Consider the following 18520-nt stretch of genomic DNA (forward strand, 5'->3'; position numbering starts at 1 on the left):
ACAAGCGACGCACACCACAGACGATTCTTCACAGTCAGGACTTTTCTTTGATCATGTCATATAGTGTCAAAAGATATTTATCTTGTGGTGAAGAACAAATGAATAAATCTTAATAGAAAATAAGAACAGAATGAGATAAAATTAGAGTGTTGACAAGAGTGCTGTTCCCAGCAGGGTCTGGTTGAAGGGCAAACTTGTAATAGATCGAAGTTTTTTTTTCCCAGTGCTGAAAAATATGGGTTATTGGGTTGATTTAATGTGATGCAGGGGTCAAATAGTTTTATCTACACATTCTGATGAGAATTTCTGTGCAGTCCCCCTCTGGCAGACGTCCGGTGGAATCATGGACATGTTGCAGTATTCAGTGTGCTGCAGGCTGAGCATCAGAATCCAGTATGAGAGTCAGAGTCAGATTTGCCCATGCACACTGAAGCATTTCAGCTGAAGATCTGTGTTTGCACATTTACTTAATAAAATTAATCTAAGAGTAGATTATGAGATGGAGGATCAAATCATAAAGTTATACACAAATCTGATGGATGAATGGAAGTGTTTGTGCTCCAGGGACATGTGAGTGTAGTAGTTAGATTTCTGTGTCAAAGAGGAGCGAGCTCCAGTTTGAGGTAAGTATTTTTTCTATGTGGAGGCATGTTCTCGATGTGCATGTGGGGTCTTCATTGCATACACACATTTCAGACTGTATGTGAATGTGGGAAACATGCCTTTTTATGCCTGGTCTATGTTCCAGCCTTGGCCCACAGTCAAGTTATGATTTACATCTATTTGCACAACAGACACACTGAGGAGAAGCTGTGTGGGAATAGCAGGAAATCGAACCTTATTAAACAAAAAGAACATCACATGAATAATTAATCAAGAGAGGAAATCTGAATCGTGTATTTGCGGACGCCTCAGTTGACCAGCAGGTGGCGCCAGAGTCTGGCCAACGTAGTTTCTGTAATAAACAGACGGAGCAGTCATTTTAACGCTCAAGACTATTTCCAGGAATATTTAGGTCTTTTCGATCGATTGTATAACAACGGCAAAGCCGTGATTACTGCAAACACGCCGTCTCCTTGAATACGTTTGCCAAATTACCTCCAGGAACTGATGGAAGATATATTTAGTCAAAACATGAGACATTTCTGTCTCTTTACGCTTGTTGGGAAAACACAATTTGGGGATAAGGCGAGGGGCGACATAATCGACAAAAAACTGTAATTGTTTTTTCCCCCTAACAACAAACAAGATAAACATTAGCTTTGCTGTGTGTGCAGCCTGTGTCTCATGACTGGAAAGGCGTGTTCTCGCCCAGCTGCTTGTATATAAGGGGTCGCGGAGGCAGGAGCGCCTGAACGCAGCAGGCCGCCGCTCACATCCTCCTGCAGCCCGGGCACGAGCAGCCGAGGCCGCGCGCACCTGACCGCAGGACCGCCGAACACTGAACACACACACACCGGACACACGGAGTGAGGCCACACACGTAAGTCTCACTTTATTATTATCATTATTCATATTATTATTAATAGTGCTGTCTTCCTCCTCCTTCGTTTTTCTGCTTTCTGCCTTTACTTTTCACGGAGGCGTCGCTCCGTTTGAATTATGCAACAAGGGGATTAACATACCGCTACTTTCCATACTGATGGCGAGTTTGCTGAACATTAAAAAAATATCTCTATATATACATTAACTATCTTTTACTTTAAATTAATGTTTAACTGGATTTACTTGCTTTGTTTGGTTTTTTTTTTTAACTTGTTAATAGAATTGTATAATATCAAGCATGCGCCTGTGGCTATAAAATGCAAGTTTATAGTCGAAAACAATTACTGTGCATGGATGGGGTTTATTTCAGTATGATCACAAATCCGATTAAAACACCTCTAGAGATTAAAAAGCCTTTAAAGAGCGAAGTCACTTCCAGTAAAGCTCCTGTACAGGTTCCAGTGGAGGTTTTTAACATCAAAAGTACACTGAAAATAGCATTTGTGTACAACATAAACCCCTTAAAGGCTTTGTCATGTTTGTCACGTAAAAAGTTCACTTCCAGTTTCTTTTGCTCCTCTAATATTTAACTAAATTTCCACCCGCTTCACTCAGTAATGTGAAAGCTGAGTGTGATAGAGAGGTTTAACTTGGTGAAACCAACACTTCCCTCTGCTGTGGCTCAGTAAATCACCCAGGCTGATGCCACTTGGTCACATCAGGCTGTTTGGGCCTGTAAAAATGTACCCTTTATTTATGGTCCTGTAAATGAGAAGTATTAATCACTAACCTGTGTATTCATGTCTTTTCACAGTGTGTATCATCCGAGGCTCGCAGTCACAATGGATGTCTTTCCCTCCTCTATATCCTGCTTTTTTACAATGAAGCCGACACACAAACTCTACATATATAGCTAGCAATAAATTAACAATCCTAATAATTTATCAATATCTTAATATTTTCTTTTCCCATTAGACACTTTAGATCAACTGAAAGTTTTAAATATATATTTTTTTGGTGATTTTTTTATTTAAATAAACATAATACCTCAAACAACAGTGATAAACAGAAACAGATTGGCTTGGTTCTTCTGACTCTTTTGAATAAATTAGTAGTAATGGATACAACCACACTAGCATCTTTGGCAGCTGCCACCACTGTGGCCGTGGCCTCTCAGACCGACATGTCCGGCTACATGTGGCTCCTGGTGATCGGCTTCATCATCGCCTTCATCCTGGCTTTCTCCGTGGGCGCCAACGACGTGGCGAACTCCTTCGGCACGGCGGTGGGCTCCGGGGTGGTCACTCTCCGGCAAGCCTGCATCCTGGCCACCATCTTCGAGACGGTGGGCTCGGTGCTGCTGGGGGCCAAGGTCAGCGAGACCATCCGACAGGGCATCATCGACGTGCGCATGTACAACGGCTCGGAGCACGTCCTGATGGCCGGATCCATAAGCGCCATGTTCGGTGAGCGTTCAACTCTGGAACGGATTGTTAATGTCTGACTGGTGCAGCGAAGGTCACGTGAAAAAGCTCTTCTCCTGCTTGTTGCTCACAGGCTCTGCTGTGTGGCAGCTGGCTGCGTCATTCCTGAAGCTCCCCATTTCTGGAACCCACTGCATTGTCGGAGCCACAATTGGCTACTCCATGGTAGCCAGAGGTCACCAAGGGGTCAAATGGATGGAGCTGCTACGCATTGGTGAATATGCGTCATTTGTTTGCCGCTGTGTTTAAAACTATATGCTATTATATGAGAGATTAATGTCTCCTTTACCTGTCCTCTGCTTCTCCAAGTGTCATCCTGGTTCCTGTCGCCGGTGCTGTCGGGAATCATGTCTGCAATCCTCTTCTATTTTGTACGCAAATACATTCTGAACAAGGTGAGGCTTATCGTTCCCGCATGCAAAGTCATTTGAGTTCATCGGGAGTCCAGGAAGCTTTTTGCTGTCACAATATAAAACATCTGTTTTTATAACAACTTATCCTGCTTTGAAAATCAAAACAAACAAACTGTCTTCATCTCAAAGCCACATTTTTTTCCAGTTTTGTGTTTTAAAAAACACTGAACCAAGTACAGATTATTTGGTATTTCAAACTAACTCTTTGAGACTTCAGCGAAATGACCTGAGACACACTGCGAGGGTGAAACAACATCATTTTGCTCAAATAGAAGTGTCTGCCATTGGCATCATCAAGAGCTGGTTCAGGCGAACAAAAAAAGTTAGAGTGTCGTAGACCATATTCAAGTAATCATAATTTTCTTTGAACTGCCTGGAAGTTGTTCAGGAGCTCCGAGCTGGAGGGCCAGACTCTCCCACAAGGTCACATGATAAATCTGAAAGCTTGTAAGATGATTAATGAAACATTTCAGCTGCTCATTCATTTTATAATTAAATCAAATCTGGACATTTTTGTAAAAAGCTGGATGTTTTCAACACTCAGATTTGGAGAATTACTCAGATAAAACATTGAATTCTGAACCAGACATGATGTATTGCTCATTTTCCATAACAGCTGCAGGGCAGATACAACTAATTTTTTTTTTCTTTAATAATTTTTGATCCAACACCAGGAAAGTAGTTGAGCTTTTCTTTTTAACTTCCCTTTCTCAACAAAATATTAAATTGAATGCTATATTTTATTCTTGCTTTATTTCAAATTTATCAGATCAAAAACAGTACTGGAGACTTTCTCCAGAATCAGAATGAGCTGTTTGAACCAGCTGGTCATTTCCTGCCATTTTTTTACATTACACTGTGGTCTGCTACCAATGGGACCATAGAAATGTTCACTGCACAGGAGCAAAGTTACTCGAGTATAAAAGTACTCTCTGCTCCTGAAAAGGCCCGTCTTCTCTGACCTTATTACCTTATGAACATAATTGTTAAAGAATTCGAATATCTCACATATACAACAGGTTTCTCTTTCAGGAAGGTTTCACCTCTAAAAACAAATGCACACATGACCCAGATAAGTTTGTTTTCCCCCAGGCCAACCCGGTCCCCAACGGCCTGAGAGCCCTTCCTGTCTTCTACGCCATCACGATGGGCATCAACCTCTTCTCCATCATGTTTACCGGAGCACCCTGTGAGTAGCACGTCCACACGACACACCTCCTCTCATTTCCAGTGTTGATTACTGCGCCGTGCGATCGCAGCAGCTGTTGAAAGCCCTGCACCAAGCTGAGGCGAATACATGTGACAGGCTGCACAGAGGAGAGTTGACAGTCCTCTAAGGACAAGAAGTAGGTGTCAAATGAGGGTGTCGTTTAATCAGAGTGTTCCTGCCGCTACTGATTCTCGACCATAAGTCTCTGTAAATATGAGGATGAAAACTTTGGGCCAGAAGGAGCAAACACAGTAGGGAGTAGGTAGAGTAGCAGGGATTCCAAGCAAATGCAGCTATTAAATGGAACATTTCCATTCCTTTTTGTTTTGTTTACAGGATTGAACTTATCAAGAAGTCAACTGGCCTGGGCCCTTCACTGAAGGCTGCAGGCCGGTCAAGGAATTTTACACACCATAACTCCAGCTTTGTAAAATTACAGCATAGTAGAGAGTGTTCCTTTCACACTGGTGTGGTGAAGTTACAGAAAAACAATTTTCTAGATGATTTCATGAATGTTTGAAACCAGTGTGGCTTCACATACTTATATGTGTAAGTTGGAGTAAGCCTGCACAACATCTGCTTTTACAAAGGAGCCTTTTATTTAACGTTAAGACGTTCCTGTCGTCAAGTAAAGCAGGTAAGTTGCACTATTTAGAGGTTAAAAAAAAAAAAAGAATTATTGCCTTACTAACTGATATGAAACGTAACCAAGCAACAACAGCGGTTCAGCTCTTCAGTGGAATGACTTGAAGTGCCAGAGCTTGGTGTTTTATCACTGCGGTGCAAGACTGCCCTCTCTCACTATCTGATGGGGGAAATGTGTACGCTCACTGATACTCTTGTCTCTGAGGACACACTGAATTATGAGAACAGGCCGTTGAGACTTTGTGCGTAATTTCTCAAGAATCACCTGACCTTGCAGTTTACAAACAGGAAGAACACTCTCTGTTATTTACTAAGAAAAAAATGATGATTTTTCTTCAATCATCCATGCTCTTAATATTTTACCTTGGATTTTACAAGCAAAACAAGAAGTACTGGGTTGTTCTGTGCTAACTATTTTATTTCAGTGGTTTATATGAGCAGCATAGTTGTGTATCAATAAAAGCACTCGATATGTTTGCTTCATTTTCCCTCTGAAGCAGACTTTTCTCTTGTATCTTTGATTTGTGTGCACAGTGCTGGGTTTTGACAGAGTGCCATGGTGGGGAACCATATGCATTTCTCTGGGCTTTGCCTTCGTCACGGCTTTGGTCGTTTGGTTCGTCGTCTGCCCACGCCTCAAGAAAAAAATCAAGAGTGAGTAAATGTCATCACCATGCAATCTGAAAAGTTTGTTCGCATTGCTTGTTTCCAGACTTGAAGATGGTGGCATAAGTTGCATACCCAAAATAAGTGTTGAAAAACAAATTAACCCATTAATCAAGGCATTTCACTCAAAGTCAGTTTCGCATTAGAATTTTTTATTGTTTTACACACTTACTTCACTTTTTTAAAACATTATAAATGGTTAAAAAATAGTGTTTTACAGCTTTGCTATGCTTATTTCATCACTGGAGTCTTATTAATAACTTGTTAATGTGAAGACTTGGAAACAAAGTAAAGCAATTATTGTATATTACACAAGATGCTACATTTCTTTGTCTCCATGGTTTAATTGAATATCCAGCAGTTTATTATACTCTGCTACAGATACACCATTAAAATCTGCAGTTTTTTTTTATATGATCAGTAATAATCAGTCATGTCTTCTTGTGTATCACTGTTACTGAATATAAAGATGTGAATTCTGTCATCCTTTGCTGTAAATCATTTCAGTGGAAATAGCTGCTGCTCCATGTGAAACTCCGCTAATGGAGAAAATCACCAACAAAAGTGTTCAGGCAGAGCAGGCCTCCGTGCCTCGTGACCTTCAAGATCAGATCCCCACGGCAGACAAGGTGGCTTTCAAACTCGGAGGCTCAGAGGAGGCTGATTTAGACAACAACGACATGGACACCAAGGATCTGGATATCGTTAATGGTGAGAAATATCTGGCTCAGTCAGTGGCAGAATATTAATCTGCTGCAATTAATATCTACATTCAAGGTCACAGACTGAACTGGAAAAAAACAATGTGTTTCAACAGGTTTGAACGGCTCTGTTGGCCCGATGATGATCACCGATCCTCACAGTGGACGGTCCCACACCATCCACAAGGATTCTGGGCTTTACAAAGACCTGCTGCACAAGCTCCACAAGGCCAAGGTGGGCGACTGCATCGGGGACAGCGACACAGAGGAGCGGCCCATCCGGAGAAACAACAGCTACACCTCCTACACCATGGCCATTTATGGGATCCAAGGCGATCCGAAATACAGGGATAGCATGGACGGTGGGCAGCAGAGGAGATCGAGAGTGGACAGCTACAGCAGCTACAACTCAACGGCCACGAACGAAAGTTCCGTCCCGGATGGGAATGTGAATCCAGAGGCTGGAGGGGAGCCTGTTCCGGAGGAGGATGAGCTGGAGGTCGACCAACCGGCCGTTTCTCTGCTCTTCCAGTTCCTGCAGATACTGACAGCTTGCTTTGGCTCCTTTGCTCATGGGGGCAACGACGTCAGGTATGCAAAGGCTGCGTTTAAGAAATTCATTGGAATTGACATGGGTCTCTACCTATTTTTAAGTGTACTGTTTTTATTACCAGCAATGCTATCGGCCCACTGGTGGCTCTTTGGCTTCTGTATGAGAGTGGCTCAGTGGTGTCCAGTGCACCCACACCCATGTGGTTGCTCCTGTACGGTGGCACTGGTATCTGTGCCGGACTATGGGTGTGGGGCCGGAGGGTAATCCAGACTATGGGCAAAGATCTTACTCCCATCACACCTTCCAGGTATGTTGCACTTCTCAATTCAGCAAAATCTACAATCTATTTTATTGTCAGAATGCGCGAACATATTTCTCCGTCTTTAGTGGATTCAGCATTGAGCTGGCCTCCGCCATGACTGTGGTTGTCGCGTCTAACATCGGCTTACCTGTCAGCACAACCCACTGCAAGGTAACGAGGAGTCAGACGTGCGAAGCCCCTTCAAGACATGTTTTGTTGTTTGACTGTCATGCTCTTTGAACCCAGGTGGGATCTGTGGTGGCGGTGGGGTGGCTACGCTCCAGGAAATCCGTGGACTGGCGTTTATTCAGGAACATCTTCATTGCGTGGTTCGTGACAGTCCCGATCTCTGGGCTGATCAGCGCCGCCATCATGGCCCTCTTCATATATGTTATTCTTTGAGGTTCCCATTGTACAGCTACATTGTTTCTTGAGCTGATGGATTGCTTCCAACAGTTTTTTGTTTGGCTCTGATGAGCCTGTACCAATAAAAATGTCCCTTTGGTTCCCTTTTTATGATTTTTATTGTAGTGTTCAGTGTCAGGCATGACTGCTGTTTAATCTCTTGTGGACGAGTCCATGAACTATGTAACATCTAAAGCCACTGTTCAAATATCAAAGACTGTGATTGTGTATATCTTTTTGTATATTTGTAAAATAGACTTGTTCATAAAATCAATCAGTTTTGACAGGATTAAAGCAGCAACACTCAGAATCTGTTTGCATATTTTAATAGAGCAAAGAATAAAATTGCTGATTTGTATAATGTATTTTGCTCACTATTAAACTTTTTGACACAGATTGATACTCTCTGTGTGACTTTTGTCATGGAGGAATCAGTGAATAATGAACAAAGCAACATTGTGACATGGCATAAATAATGTATAAATAAACATATAACATGTCACACAATCCAAAGGAGCCGCCTGGAGGAGAAAGTGCTGGTGTCCTTCAGCCCTGCCACCTTTGAAAGTGCGCTGACTGAGTCATTATGGGTTTTGCTGTCTGTTCAGCTGTTCAACTCTGCACAGAGTTACGTCCATCCTCGGCAACAGCTGCTCAATTTGCTGCCTTCAGGCAGGTTCAACTCCTTGAGATGTAGGATCAATAGACTAAGGAGCTGTTTTTGATTTGTGCTGTATAAAGTGGATTTCATTTGAGCTGATGTCTGCATGTTTTACCTGTTTTATCTTAAGCCGACAGCAAAGGTTCCCTGATCCTGCAGTGACTTCGAGTGGACAGCAGAGGACACTGTTGTTCTATGTTGCACGTTCAGACAGGAGTCTGGTGAACTGTGTGATCCTCATAATAAACATTTAACAGGTGAATATGTAACACTTTCTCCTGTCCTGCACAAAAACACCCATACACATTTTGATTGAAACTATTCATCTAAAAATAGGATTAATATCTGACCAGTTTTCTTACTTTAAAACAATATTCTGCATCCTAAAGGAAACTAAACCAAATCACATTTTTATTCTCCTTTGGTTTTGAATTCATGTTACAAAAAAAAAAAGCAAATAACTGTTTAAATAATAATAACAATTATGATTGTATTATAATAATGAATAACGTGTAATAATAAATAATACTGTACCCACCTGTTTAAGTGTCATATAATGTTGCAGGTGGAACAGTGGTTAGTACTCCTACCTCAGAAGGTCGGAGACCTGTCCAGGGTGTATCCTGCCTTCACAACCCTGCTCAGAATAAACTGATGGAGAAGATGGATGGACAGAGACATGTTTGATGAAAGGCATTGTAGTCTGTTTCCACCTATCTGTGCCTGTTTGCCTCTGGAGCATTTTTATTCCTCTGAAGTGTTTATATCGAAGCTGTTCTTTCCAAACTCAGCTGATAAATCAGCGCTGAAGGACCCCAGGAGTCTTGGAAACTGTCTTTTCCCCTCCATTTTCCATAAAAACTGAGATTTCCTTTCATTTAAGGGATTAATTGTGTGGTCTGACACAGTTTTTACAGTTTTAAGAACAGGACATTGTTGAAAATACATTGCAAACATTCCAAAAATGACTTGAATGAGACAGACAGATAGATAGATAGATAGATAGATAGATAGATAGATAGATAGATAGATAGATAGATAGATAGATAGATAGACCCACAATAAGGACATTTTGATTAATACAGCAGCCATTAAGAGAAAAATAACATGAAAAATAAATAAATAAGTGTATAAAAACATGACAGAGCAACCTGCAGAAGTTGCCTCCGATGATTTCCTTCCTATTTCCCACCTCCCGCTGCTCCTTGTGCCACCGTGGAGCTTTATTCTGAAACCGGACACCGGATGTTGCATTTTTTTCCCCCCCTCAATATTTCGTGAACTGACACTTTTCGTGCTTTGGTCGTTCATACATACAGGTGTTTCTCTCTGCGGGCAGCGGGGGTCTGCGTGTTCACCGTGGCAGTGCGTGACAGGGGGAGATGCGCGTGCGTCTCTGCGCTCCACCTCACGCGCTGAAAACCGCACAACTGGGGCATGCGTTTACTCAGCACAGCGCACCAACAAGCTGCTGTAGTCTGTGGCAGATCCACGGGAAGAAAACGGCGTCTTAGGTCGGTCTCTCTATTCTTTATTTTATTTCTTTTTCGCTTCCCATCCCTTCCGTGTCGGATTATTTCAGGTTTTGGAGAGAGGTTGCAGTTTCTTGTTTTAGTGGGGATATACCGCAAAGACACAGATGTGAAACGGCAGGTGCGTTTAAGAGATTTGCACCTTTTTTTTTTTATTTCCCCCCCTCTTCTCTCTTCCTCTCTGCCCCTCTCTGTCTCTCTTGCGATCAGATCTCCATCCGGAGCCTGTGATCATGCAGCCCACACCTGACAACTGTGAGGCACCTCGACAGCAGCCTACAGGTCTGTATCACTACCATCATTTCAAGTGTGCTGTGCGTGGAAAAGCATCCAGCCTGAGCTTTTAACGCCGAGGATACATAGAAGCGACAGAGACTGTGTCGCCTGTGTGTTGTTTTGCTCCATCTGAGCAGCTCTCTGTGGAAGATATCTCCATGCATCATTATCTAATGACACTGGTTTTTGCTGCTTTAAGAGCACACGCACTCACAGGCAGTTTGTCCTCACTCCAGTCTGAGTAAACAGTATTGCCAAGAGATACAGGCCATTAATGGTGCTGTAGCACCGAGCACATTAGGTTTATGTCATCTTCTCTGAAACAGCACCTGACTGTTGAGAAATAACTCCAGGGATAAATCACAGCATTTGTTTACCGCCGTGTCTTTCCTCCTTGTCTTGTGTTTAGAGAGTGTCTCCTGTCTACCTGCTGCAGATCTGCTGTGGTTGGCTGTGGAGGACTGAGACTCTGCAAAAGCTGCAAGTCTCATCACCGTCAACATCTGCCACATCAAACAGGACAAGACACCAGAGGACCGAGACTGCTTTTCAGCTGATCAAAGGAGCAGCCGTCAGAAAGTACCTGTAGACGATGACTCCGGCGGAGCTGATTGCTTGAAAGCAGCATGAGATAACTGAGGAGTACTGTACTAACCGCTGATTCGAGCAGTATTTTTTTTTTTTCCCCTTTTTCTTTTTTCCTCTCTCTCTCTGCTGAAAATGTTCCGGTGTGTCAGTTGACTGACGGGGTTGCAGTGGTGTTCTAGCACGGGACACAGCCAGCAGGGGAAGCGCAGACACCACAGCAGCAGGGAGGGAGGAGGGGGAGGAGATGGCTCGTCCGGGATCGGGGCTGCTGGTGCCCATGAGTGGCTTGGGGTACCCCCCTCAGAACCTGGCCAGGGTGGTGGTCTGGGAGTGGCTGAACGAACACGGGCGCTGGCGGCCCTACAGCGCGGCCGTCTGCCACCACATCGAGAACGTGCTGAAGGGGGACGCCCGGGGGAGCGTGGTCCTCGGCCAGGTGGACGCCCAGCTCTCCCCTTACATCATCGACCTGCAGTCCATGCACCAGTTTCGACAAGACACAGGTAAGAGGAGGGGGGAAGCGTGTTGTCTGTCTACACAAATGTCACAGATATCAAGCACAGGTAACGGACGCAAACACGGCAAGAGCGCCCTGTGGTTCCCTTGTCTGAAATACATGATAAATAATTTATACTCGGCTGCCCGCACGACAGATGATGTTATCTGGTTGGGACGACAGGGCGAGCCGCACTGTGGCTGCTACACAAACCCTGTTTAACTTTCAAGGGAATAAATGAGTCCTGAATCCCCCCCCCGACTGCTTCGGGACTAATGCGGATGAGCTACAGGTATTGCTGAAAGGCGCTGAAACAAACCCAACGGGAAGCATCCACACGACAAAATGCCATCAATTGTTAATTCATTTAGGAGCATCCTTCTGCAGCTGCTGGAATGCCACGACCTTGCCAAAGGTCACCACGTCTGACGGGCTGTGCATCCATCAGGCACAGAGCCATATTTCAGCTCATTCTGCTCACCTCATTCTATTCATCCAGTGCAGAAGAATGATGTTTCACGTGTGGCTTGTGATTCAGCGACTGTAAAACTCACTGTATGAGCATTAAATCCTCAGATTTCTCACACATTAGACAGGAGAGTGTGTGCAGTACAGTAGAATCTGTAAAACAGAATTGAATAAAGGATCCCACTCTGTCTGTGAGGCCAATCAGAAAGTTTTCATTGTGGATTATGTGAGACAGCTTGAAACCGGCGTTACTGTGAGTGAGGGATCGGTTGCCTCTGGCCATATAATGTTGACAGTGAATGCTCCCGAACACCCCCACTGCTGGTACGGCATGTCGCTTCAGAGTAAAATCCACCCAGCGCAGCCTTTGTTTGCTTCGCTGTAATCCTCTCTGATGACTGCTACCTTTTTAAATACGACCAGATGTTTTTGTCATTCTCCACCAAGGCTCAGCGCGCTCCTCGTGTTTGCCTCCGTGTATGAATTCACCTTCCTGCTGTCTCAGTGTTTGAAGCAGAAATATGTAGGAGGTTGTAGTAGACATCTGTTAGAATCAGCCGTGGATAAATCTCAGCTCTCCGAGCTAGCTCCTCATGTGACTGTGCCGGAGTCAATTATAAATCTATTAGCTATTTATTGCAACTCCTTTCGTGGATGCTTTGGGGAGTGGACAGGGTCATGCCAGCAATAAAGCAATGCTTTATCGTTTCATTGATGGGGTGGAGCGCGGGGAGTAAAACTCTTCACACTTTCAAGTCGCGGGCGAGTTTCTTACAGTATCTGAAGGTGTTATGTAACATCAGAGCGTCACGAGGTAGAGAGAGGCGCACATGGGATGCACAGAAGGTGACCTCGCTCTGCATGGATCGGCATCATGTCACCTCTTATGAATCTGAAATTGTTTGCTTGCATTTGCATTAATACATATTTGTGCAGCCGGGTGACATTATTGCTCAGAATACAGAAGAAGAAGCAGAATAAACTTGACTTTTTTTTTTTTATCTTTATAGCATCCTTTGTTTAAATCGCCTCCGCTTTGTGGGAAAAATGATCAAATGTCATGAAATGTACCTCTGAATATTTAGAACAGAAACCGTTGAATTAAGTAGCTGCTGTGTATGTGAAATTGAAGTGTGTGTGTGTGTTTGTGTGTGTGTGTGTGTGTGTGAGCGTGCGTGCGTGTGTGTGTTTTACAGCTGGGTGTTTTCAAACTGGCTCAGTCTATAAACTCTGTGGGATGTGAAAGTGGTCAAATGGGAACCATAATAGAAATATTTAGAAAAATGGAGAGGCTGCCAAAGGACCATGTCATTATCCTGCACAAGCAGATGTGACCACTTTTTAGTTTTTTTTTTATAGGCCATATTTAGTGGCGAAAGCTCTCTGTTTCTGTGGTGTTCCAGCCTGTGTGCAGACAGTGTTCCTCTCAGATGTTTCTGAGTGTGAGGTTAGCTTCGGTCTGAGTTGAGATGTGTTTCTGTGGACCGGAGTATTGGCGGCAGCCTGGCTCTGCTTCAGCTGCTGGTGTTTTCCCCTCTGATTGAACGTAACGCAGAGCAGCACATGTGTCTGGGCTCGACTGGCTGTGAGATGAGCCGCTGAGCCGTTTGTCAGCCATTACCGCGGCGCGGCGGCCGGGCCTGACGTTTATCGCTCCGCGCCGTGCAGTTCGGTGTGTTGCCTTCCCCCTCGGCAGGGATAAACCTGTCACGGCGGGGCCGTGACGGACAGCATCCTGGACGGCCGTCGCCTCCTCTCCGTCCTCTCCTGTCCCCTAAACGCAGGGCGGACCACCGCCAGGCCCCTCGCCTTCGCCATCGATCGAAGCTCCCGTGAGGCCGAGCTCCGAGGCCGTTGTGTTGTTGTCGTGTGAGCGTTTGGCACAAAGGGCCTCGATAAGCTTGTTTTGGAGCGGATCGCGATGCATCTGTTTCTCATCGGATGTTTGCTATATCTGTAGCTCAGCAGGTCACCCGCAGCCTCTGCTCTGTTGCAGGCTTATGGAGCGTCCCTGTGGGGAAACCCCATTTTGTCGCAGAGCCAGTGATCTCGCCCTCTTGAGGCTGCTTCTTGGCGAGAGCCGGGAAGAGGGTTGAGTGTGTTTGGTCACAGTGAATATATGTGTGTGTGTGTGTGTGTGTATGCCCGTATGAGTGAGTTTGCTGACGTTTGTGCGGGACGCTGCCGGCCTGCCAGCTGTGGTGACGGTGTCCTGTCGGGGTGCCCTGCTCTCCTGTGGGTTTGGGAGGATCTCCTGTGGGCGGCGACCGGGCACAGTTACTCTGACTAATGAGACAGCAGCTGTAGTTTATCTCCATGGCTCTCTGTAATCAGAGCATCGCGACGAAAACACACACACACACACACACACACACACACGCCACATACAGCAGGGCCCCTCTTTGGAAGGAAAGACTTAAAACACATCTGTATTTCATCGGCATTGAAAAACTCAGGGTATGGATTTCACCGCTGTATGTTCACTGTGGGAGAACGGCGTTCTGTGGTGAAACCCTGGTGCTTTGAGCGCTTGAGAGACGACTCAGAGGCTTATATAGGTATAGTGTGGATGGATATCTGGCTGAAGGCGGGGAGAGGATTGACTCCCAGCCAAGAGGGATCGATTCATTCTCCTCCCCAGAGGGGCATTTGAACCTCGAAACACTGCTGTGGACTGATCCCCTTTCACTACACCCACTCTCACAGCAAAACACAGAAGCTTATCTGCCATTTCCATCATACACCAACACTTGTGGCCTGTCTGATGGATTTCATGCAGCAGGTACCGTTGCTTACCTGGCTTTTAAGCACTGAAATCGCTCCCATTTTCCCTTGTGATGAAGTGGTTGCATGAAACGGTAACCAGATCATCCGCATTTCTCCACATTGACGGGCCATCATTTCAAATTAGCGGAAACGACGTTCGCTTCAACGTGAGCCGAGGTAAAGGTTTTAAATGCACGAGACAGCGTTCACAAAGCAGAGAAGACGTATCTCACCAATGTTACAGCGAAAGTTGCTCAAAATGCTTCTAAATGATCTTAAAACACTGGTAGTGCTGTGATTTTTTTTTTCTCTAGCAGCGTCAATAGAGTGAATAGAAACATATCTCTTGCAGGAAGCTACCTCAGTATTTTGGATCAGTTGTTACAAACTCCAAATGCATGATGCATGATTATATTTCCTTGAAAGCATATGCACAGATTAGACGGTACGGTGAAACTGTGCATCAGTGCAGCATGAAGTGGAGCTGTAGAGGCTCCTGTGCTCGCTGCTGTGAGATGGCCCGTGTGTGACTGCAGAGATAACCCCTATCAACAGCTGCTGGCTGCTGTTTTGCCAGAGCGGAGCTGTATTTGTTTTGGTTGCGGGAGCCGTGAGAACCTCCTCCTCTCGGCTCTGTTTCCCCCCCCCGCTAAATGCCCTCGCCGGCTAATTACAGTGGAACACCCCAGAAGACAAAAGATCTCGTCTTGTGTTTTGTGCTGAGCTGACAAACAACGCCGGCTGCCGTAGCAGTTTTTACACTACCTGTTCACTCGCAGTGAAAATGTGTTTGTGAAGATCGTGGAAGCGGTTGCCTCACTCGGCTTTTGGCCTTTTTTTTTTTTTTTTTTTTTTTTTTTTTTTAATGTCGTTTAGCATGTAGTATGCGCGTGTGGTAACTGTTTTGGTGGTCTGTGGGAGGAAGCTTTAAAAAGGATTCCTGCTATGTATGTGCTAAAGGTCAGCTGCTGTATGCATCAGCCCTGGCTGTGAAATCCTACTTGCGTCAGAAGAAAGCAAAATGAGCAAAGCGTGTAGAAAGAGGACTTTGGACTCTAAAGTTAGTATAGAAAGGTGAAGGAACGAGTCGAAACAGAGAAGCGGCTGAGTCAGCTGGAATCACACGTGACAGTACAACTGCATGTCTCCCTCTTGTTTTTATATTTCCAATCCTTTTTAAAATCCTTAACAAACTGGACATTGGAGAACTGATTTTATACATTTCTGTTACCAACTCAGCAAAGATGTCATTGAAAGGACAAATTGGAGTCTAAAACTAATATTTACTATTTTTAAACAGCCTGTTTTATAACTGAATGTGATGTAGAGATCGTGGAAGGGAATCACAGTCATCAGTGAATTCCTTAAGCAAAACCATGACTGTAACAGATCCACTTTATCAGCCCCTTGGGGAAATTACTTACCTGCTTTTAACACATTCTATTCATAGTTAACCTTAACTACACATACTAGGAGCACTGGGCTTCCACGGCGCAGCGCGGCGTCCGGGGAGCTGATGCTGTAATAGAGGGATTCAAACCTGTGAACCTCCAAACCCACCTCTCTAACCTCAAGGCCACTACAGCCAATTTTCACAGTAAAGGCTTTCAGCAGGCTTCCAAGAGTCTTTTTTTTTTTTTTAATTATCATTATTAAGCAGCTGGTCAATCTGATAGATGAATTTATAACATTCGATTTATATCTTCTTGAATAAATGTAAAACGGATATGAATGGAATTAAAATGCAAGTGAAAAATGGTAAAACATACACAAAATACAGAACTATGTAGAAGGGAAAGATGAGATGACAGCAGAATATGGAGACAGACTGAGTAGTAACGGACGCTGAGTAGCGTCCGTTATAAATCTGCCACCTCTCAACGCAAAAACCAGCAGCGGCGGTTTCATCCCTAAATGGGAGTGTTTGGTCAGAGAGGGTCTTTAGCAGGAACAAAATGGTGCGTGTCCATTAGGTTAAGCCGCCGCCGGGCTCGGGGGTCCATTACAGCCTCCAGCAGCTGGCTGAATTCCACTCGCATGTCGGCAGGAAGGAGATTGGGGATGGAGGGGTGGGAGCGCACGGAGGTGAGGAGAGAAGAGGAACAGAGGGAGAGGTGGAACGTTTTCCTGATGGAAAGTGACAGTCACAGTGGAGGGAGGGATAATAACACTGGAAAGAGCCTGGGCTGCAGCACACACACACACACACACACACACTCACGTTTTCAGAGCTTTGGGCCTCGAGGTGTGCTTATTCCAATTACCCGACATTCTACCTGCATCTTTCATCGATGATCTGACTCCACATTTTGTTTATAGATCTTTAATGAGCAGAGACAGATGTTTGCCAGTCAGAAGTCGTTTACTGTAAGATTTCTGGAGCAACTCTGGCTTTTCTCCGCGTGAATGAGTGAATTAAACACGTCGGTATGTGTGAGAAGGTTTTAATACTTTAAACACGGAGCAGTTGCTCAGCAAAGTGAGGATTTAATCCAGTCTGAATATTACTGCTGCAAACATTAACAGGCTATAATAGATCATAAAGAAGAAATTATTCATTTCGGTGGTTTTCAAAGTGCGGGCCGAGCAGCCGTGCACTGGGGGCACCAGAGAGCTTCTCAGGGGGGCACAGCAGCAAAAATTAAATCTAGAGGTCATTTTTATAAGAGATCTTGGTGAAAGGAAGTAGTGAAGGTTACAACAATTAACCGTTTTAATAAAATATATATTTTTCCAACTGACTTATGATGTTATGGAGCTTGTTGAAACCAGCTCTGTCCTGTGTTTTGGCATGTTTACAGCTCTGTGGTCCCTGTTGCTTTCAGGTTTAAAATAAACTTCAAGCTGCAGCCGGGAGCGAGAGAAGCCCCGCTTCATCTCCCGCATGAGGCCCCGCATTTTGCTGCAACCTTTGGTCTGTCTAGCAAACAGGATATAAAATAATGAGCAGATGTTCTTGGTTTTGCCAATGGGTTTAGAGTGCAAATGTAGTTTTTTTTTTTTTTTTTTCCTGATTAAAATGAAAAATATGATGCTTCCAAGCAAAACAGTCAGACCGACTTCAGTCATGTTTGATGCACACTGTACGTTGAATAATGTGAACCATTGTTCACATTAAGTGAAAACTAACAAATTATTGAGAAACACTGCGAAACGTTCTTTTCCTGATGGTGCTTTAGCGTGCCTGTTCTCTTAAGGAGTGACCTTGTTTCCCGGGTTGCGGCGCTGGGCTCTGCTCTCCGCACATCCTTATTGCATTAGAGTGACGAGCAGGCAGCGCGGCCTCTGGCAGCCTGAAGCGTCTCTCCACATCTCCTTTTAACTTCTAATCCAGCAAGTCACCACTTTTAACTTCTGAAGTGGATATCTTACTTTTTGATCAAGGCAGCCGCTTTAAAGCTGCTCCGCGTGCTTATCGGGCCGGTCCGCAGGTCGTCTGCCTCGGCCCGCAGAGGATGAGATGAGGCATCGTTGCTTGAATGAACTATCCTCCATGTATTGGTTCCGTTTATTGACTCACCACAGCGTCCTCACTCGCTTTTGTTTGTGAAAAGTCATTCTCCGAGTCACTCCCAAATCTGTTCATTCATTAAAAAAAAAAAAAAAAGAAAACGCCACTCAAGTCAACAGAGTTGCGTCAAAATATGACGGAGCGAATGTGGATCCATCTGTTGTGTTGACAAAACTATTTTCCATAGCTTCTCCGTATGCACGCTCTTCAGTATATGTCGCTTGTGAAAGGGACACAGTGTTCCTGCTGTAAGTGTCTGAGGGTCGTAAATGGTCGAACTTTTACTGAAAACATCTTCAGATCGAGAACGGAGCTGCGATGACGCAACTCGGGCTGCCAGCGCTTGAGAGGAGACGAAC

At 44.6% G+C, this 18520-nt stretch overlaps 2 protein-coding genes across 6 annotated transcripts in view; both read left to right on the forward strand.

The window, feature by feature from the left end:
* The first annotated feature begins 1363 nt into the window (after positions 1-1363).
* slc20a1a (solute carrier family 20 member 1a) lies at positions 1364-8259 on the forward strand. Its single transcript, XM_030104411.1, has 11 exons — positions 1364-1483; positions 2300-2951; positions 3043-3183; positions 3279-3364; positions 4475-4571; positions 5772-5891; positions 6411-6614; positions 6721-7195; positions 7279-7464; positions 7545-7629; positions 7705-8259. The coding sequence occupies exons 2-11, from the start codon at positions 2603-2605 to the stop codon at positions 7858-7860; spliced, it is 1899 nt and encodes a 632-aa protein (XP_029960271.1). The 5' UTR covers positions 1364-1483; positions 2300-2602; the 3' UTR covers positions 7861-8259.
* A 1585-nt stretch (positions 8260-9844) lies between these two features.
* The window catches only part of dtx1 (deltex 1, E3 ubiquitin ligase), a 44270-nt gene continuing 35594 nt past the window's right edge, over positions 9845-18520 (forward strand). The window contains exons 1-3 of one of the 5 annotated variants that reach the window (XM_030104406.1): positions 9845-10038; positions 10267-10338; positions 10742-11423. In XM_030104406.1, the coding sequence (XP_029960266.1) occupies positions 11165-11423 (259 nt within the window). In that variant the 5' untranslated portion in view covers positions 9845-10038; positions 10267-10338; positions 10742-11164. Of the gene's footprint in view, positions 10178-10266; positions 10339-10544; positions 10634-10741; positions 11424-18520 lie in introns of those variants that run through there. The other 4 variants (XM_030104409.1, XM_030104407.1, XM_030104410.1 and 1 more) reach the window with 4 other exon arrangements.

This window comes from Salarias fasciatus, chromosome 12, assembly GCF_902148845.1.
Source record: "Salarias fasciatus chromosome 12, fSalaFa1.1, whole genome shotgun sequence".
In the NCBI taxonomy this organism is placed as follows: Eukaryota; Metazoa; Chordata; class Actinopteri; order Blenniiformes; family Blenniidae; genus Salarias; species Salarias fasciatus.

What these genes read in the sequence shown, in the direction of transcription:
- slc20a1a (XM_030104411.1), top strand. Translation starts at nt 2,603, where the DNA reads ATGGATACAACCACACTAGCATCTTTGGCAGCTGCCACCACTGTGGCC. An exon ending in ATCCATAAGCGCCATGTTCG is followed by an intron (nt 2,952 to 3,042) that starts GTGAGCGTTCAA and finishes TGTTGCTCACAG; the next exon opens with GCTCTGCTGTGTGGCAGCTG. An exon ending in GGATCTGGATATCGTTAATG is followed by an intron (nt 6,615 to 6,720) that starts GTGAGAAATATC and finishes GTGTTTCAACAG; the next exon opens with GTTTGAACGGCTCTGTTGGC.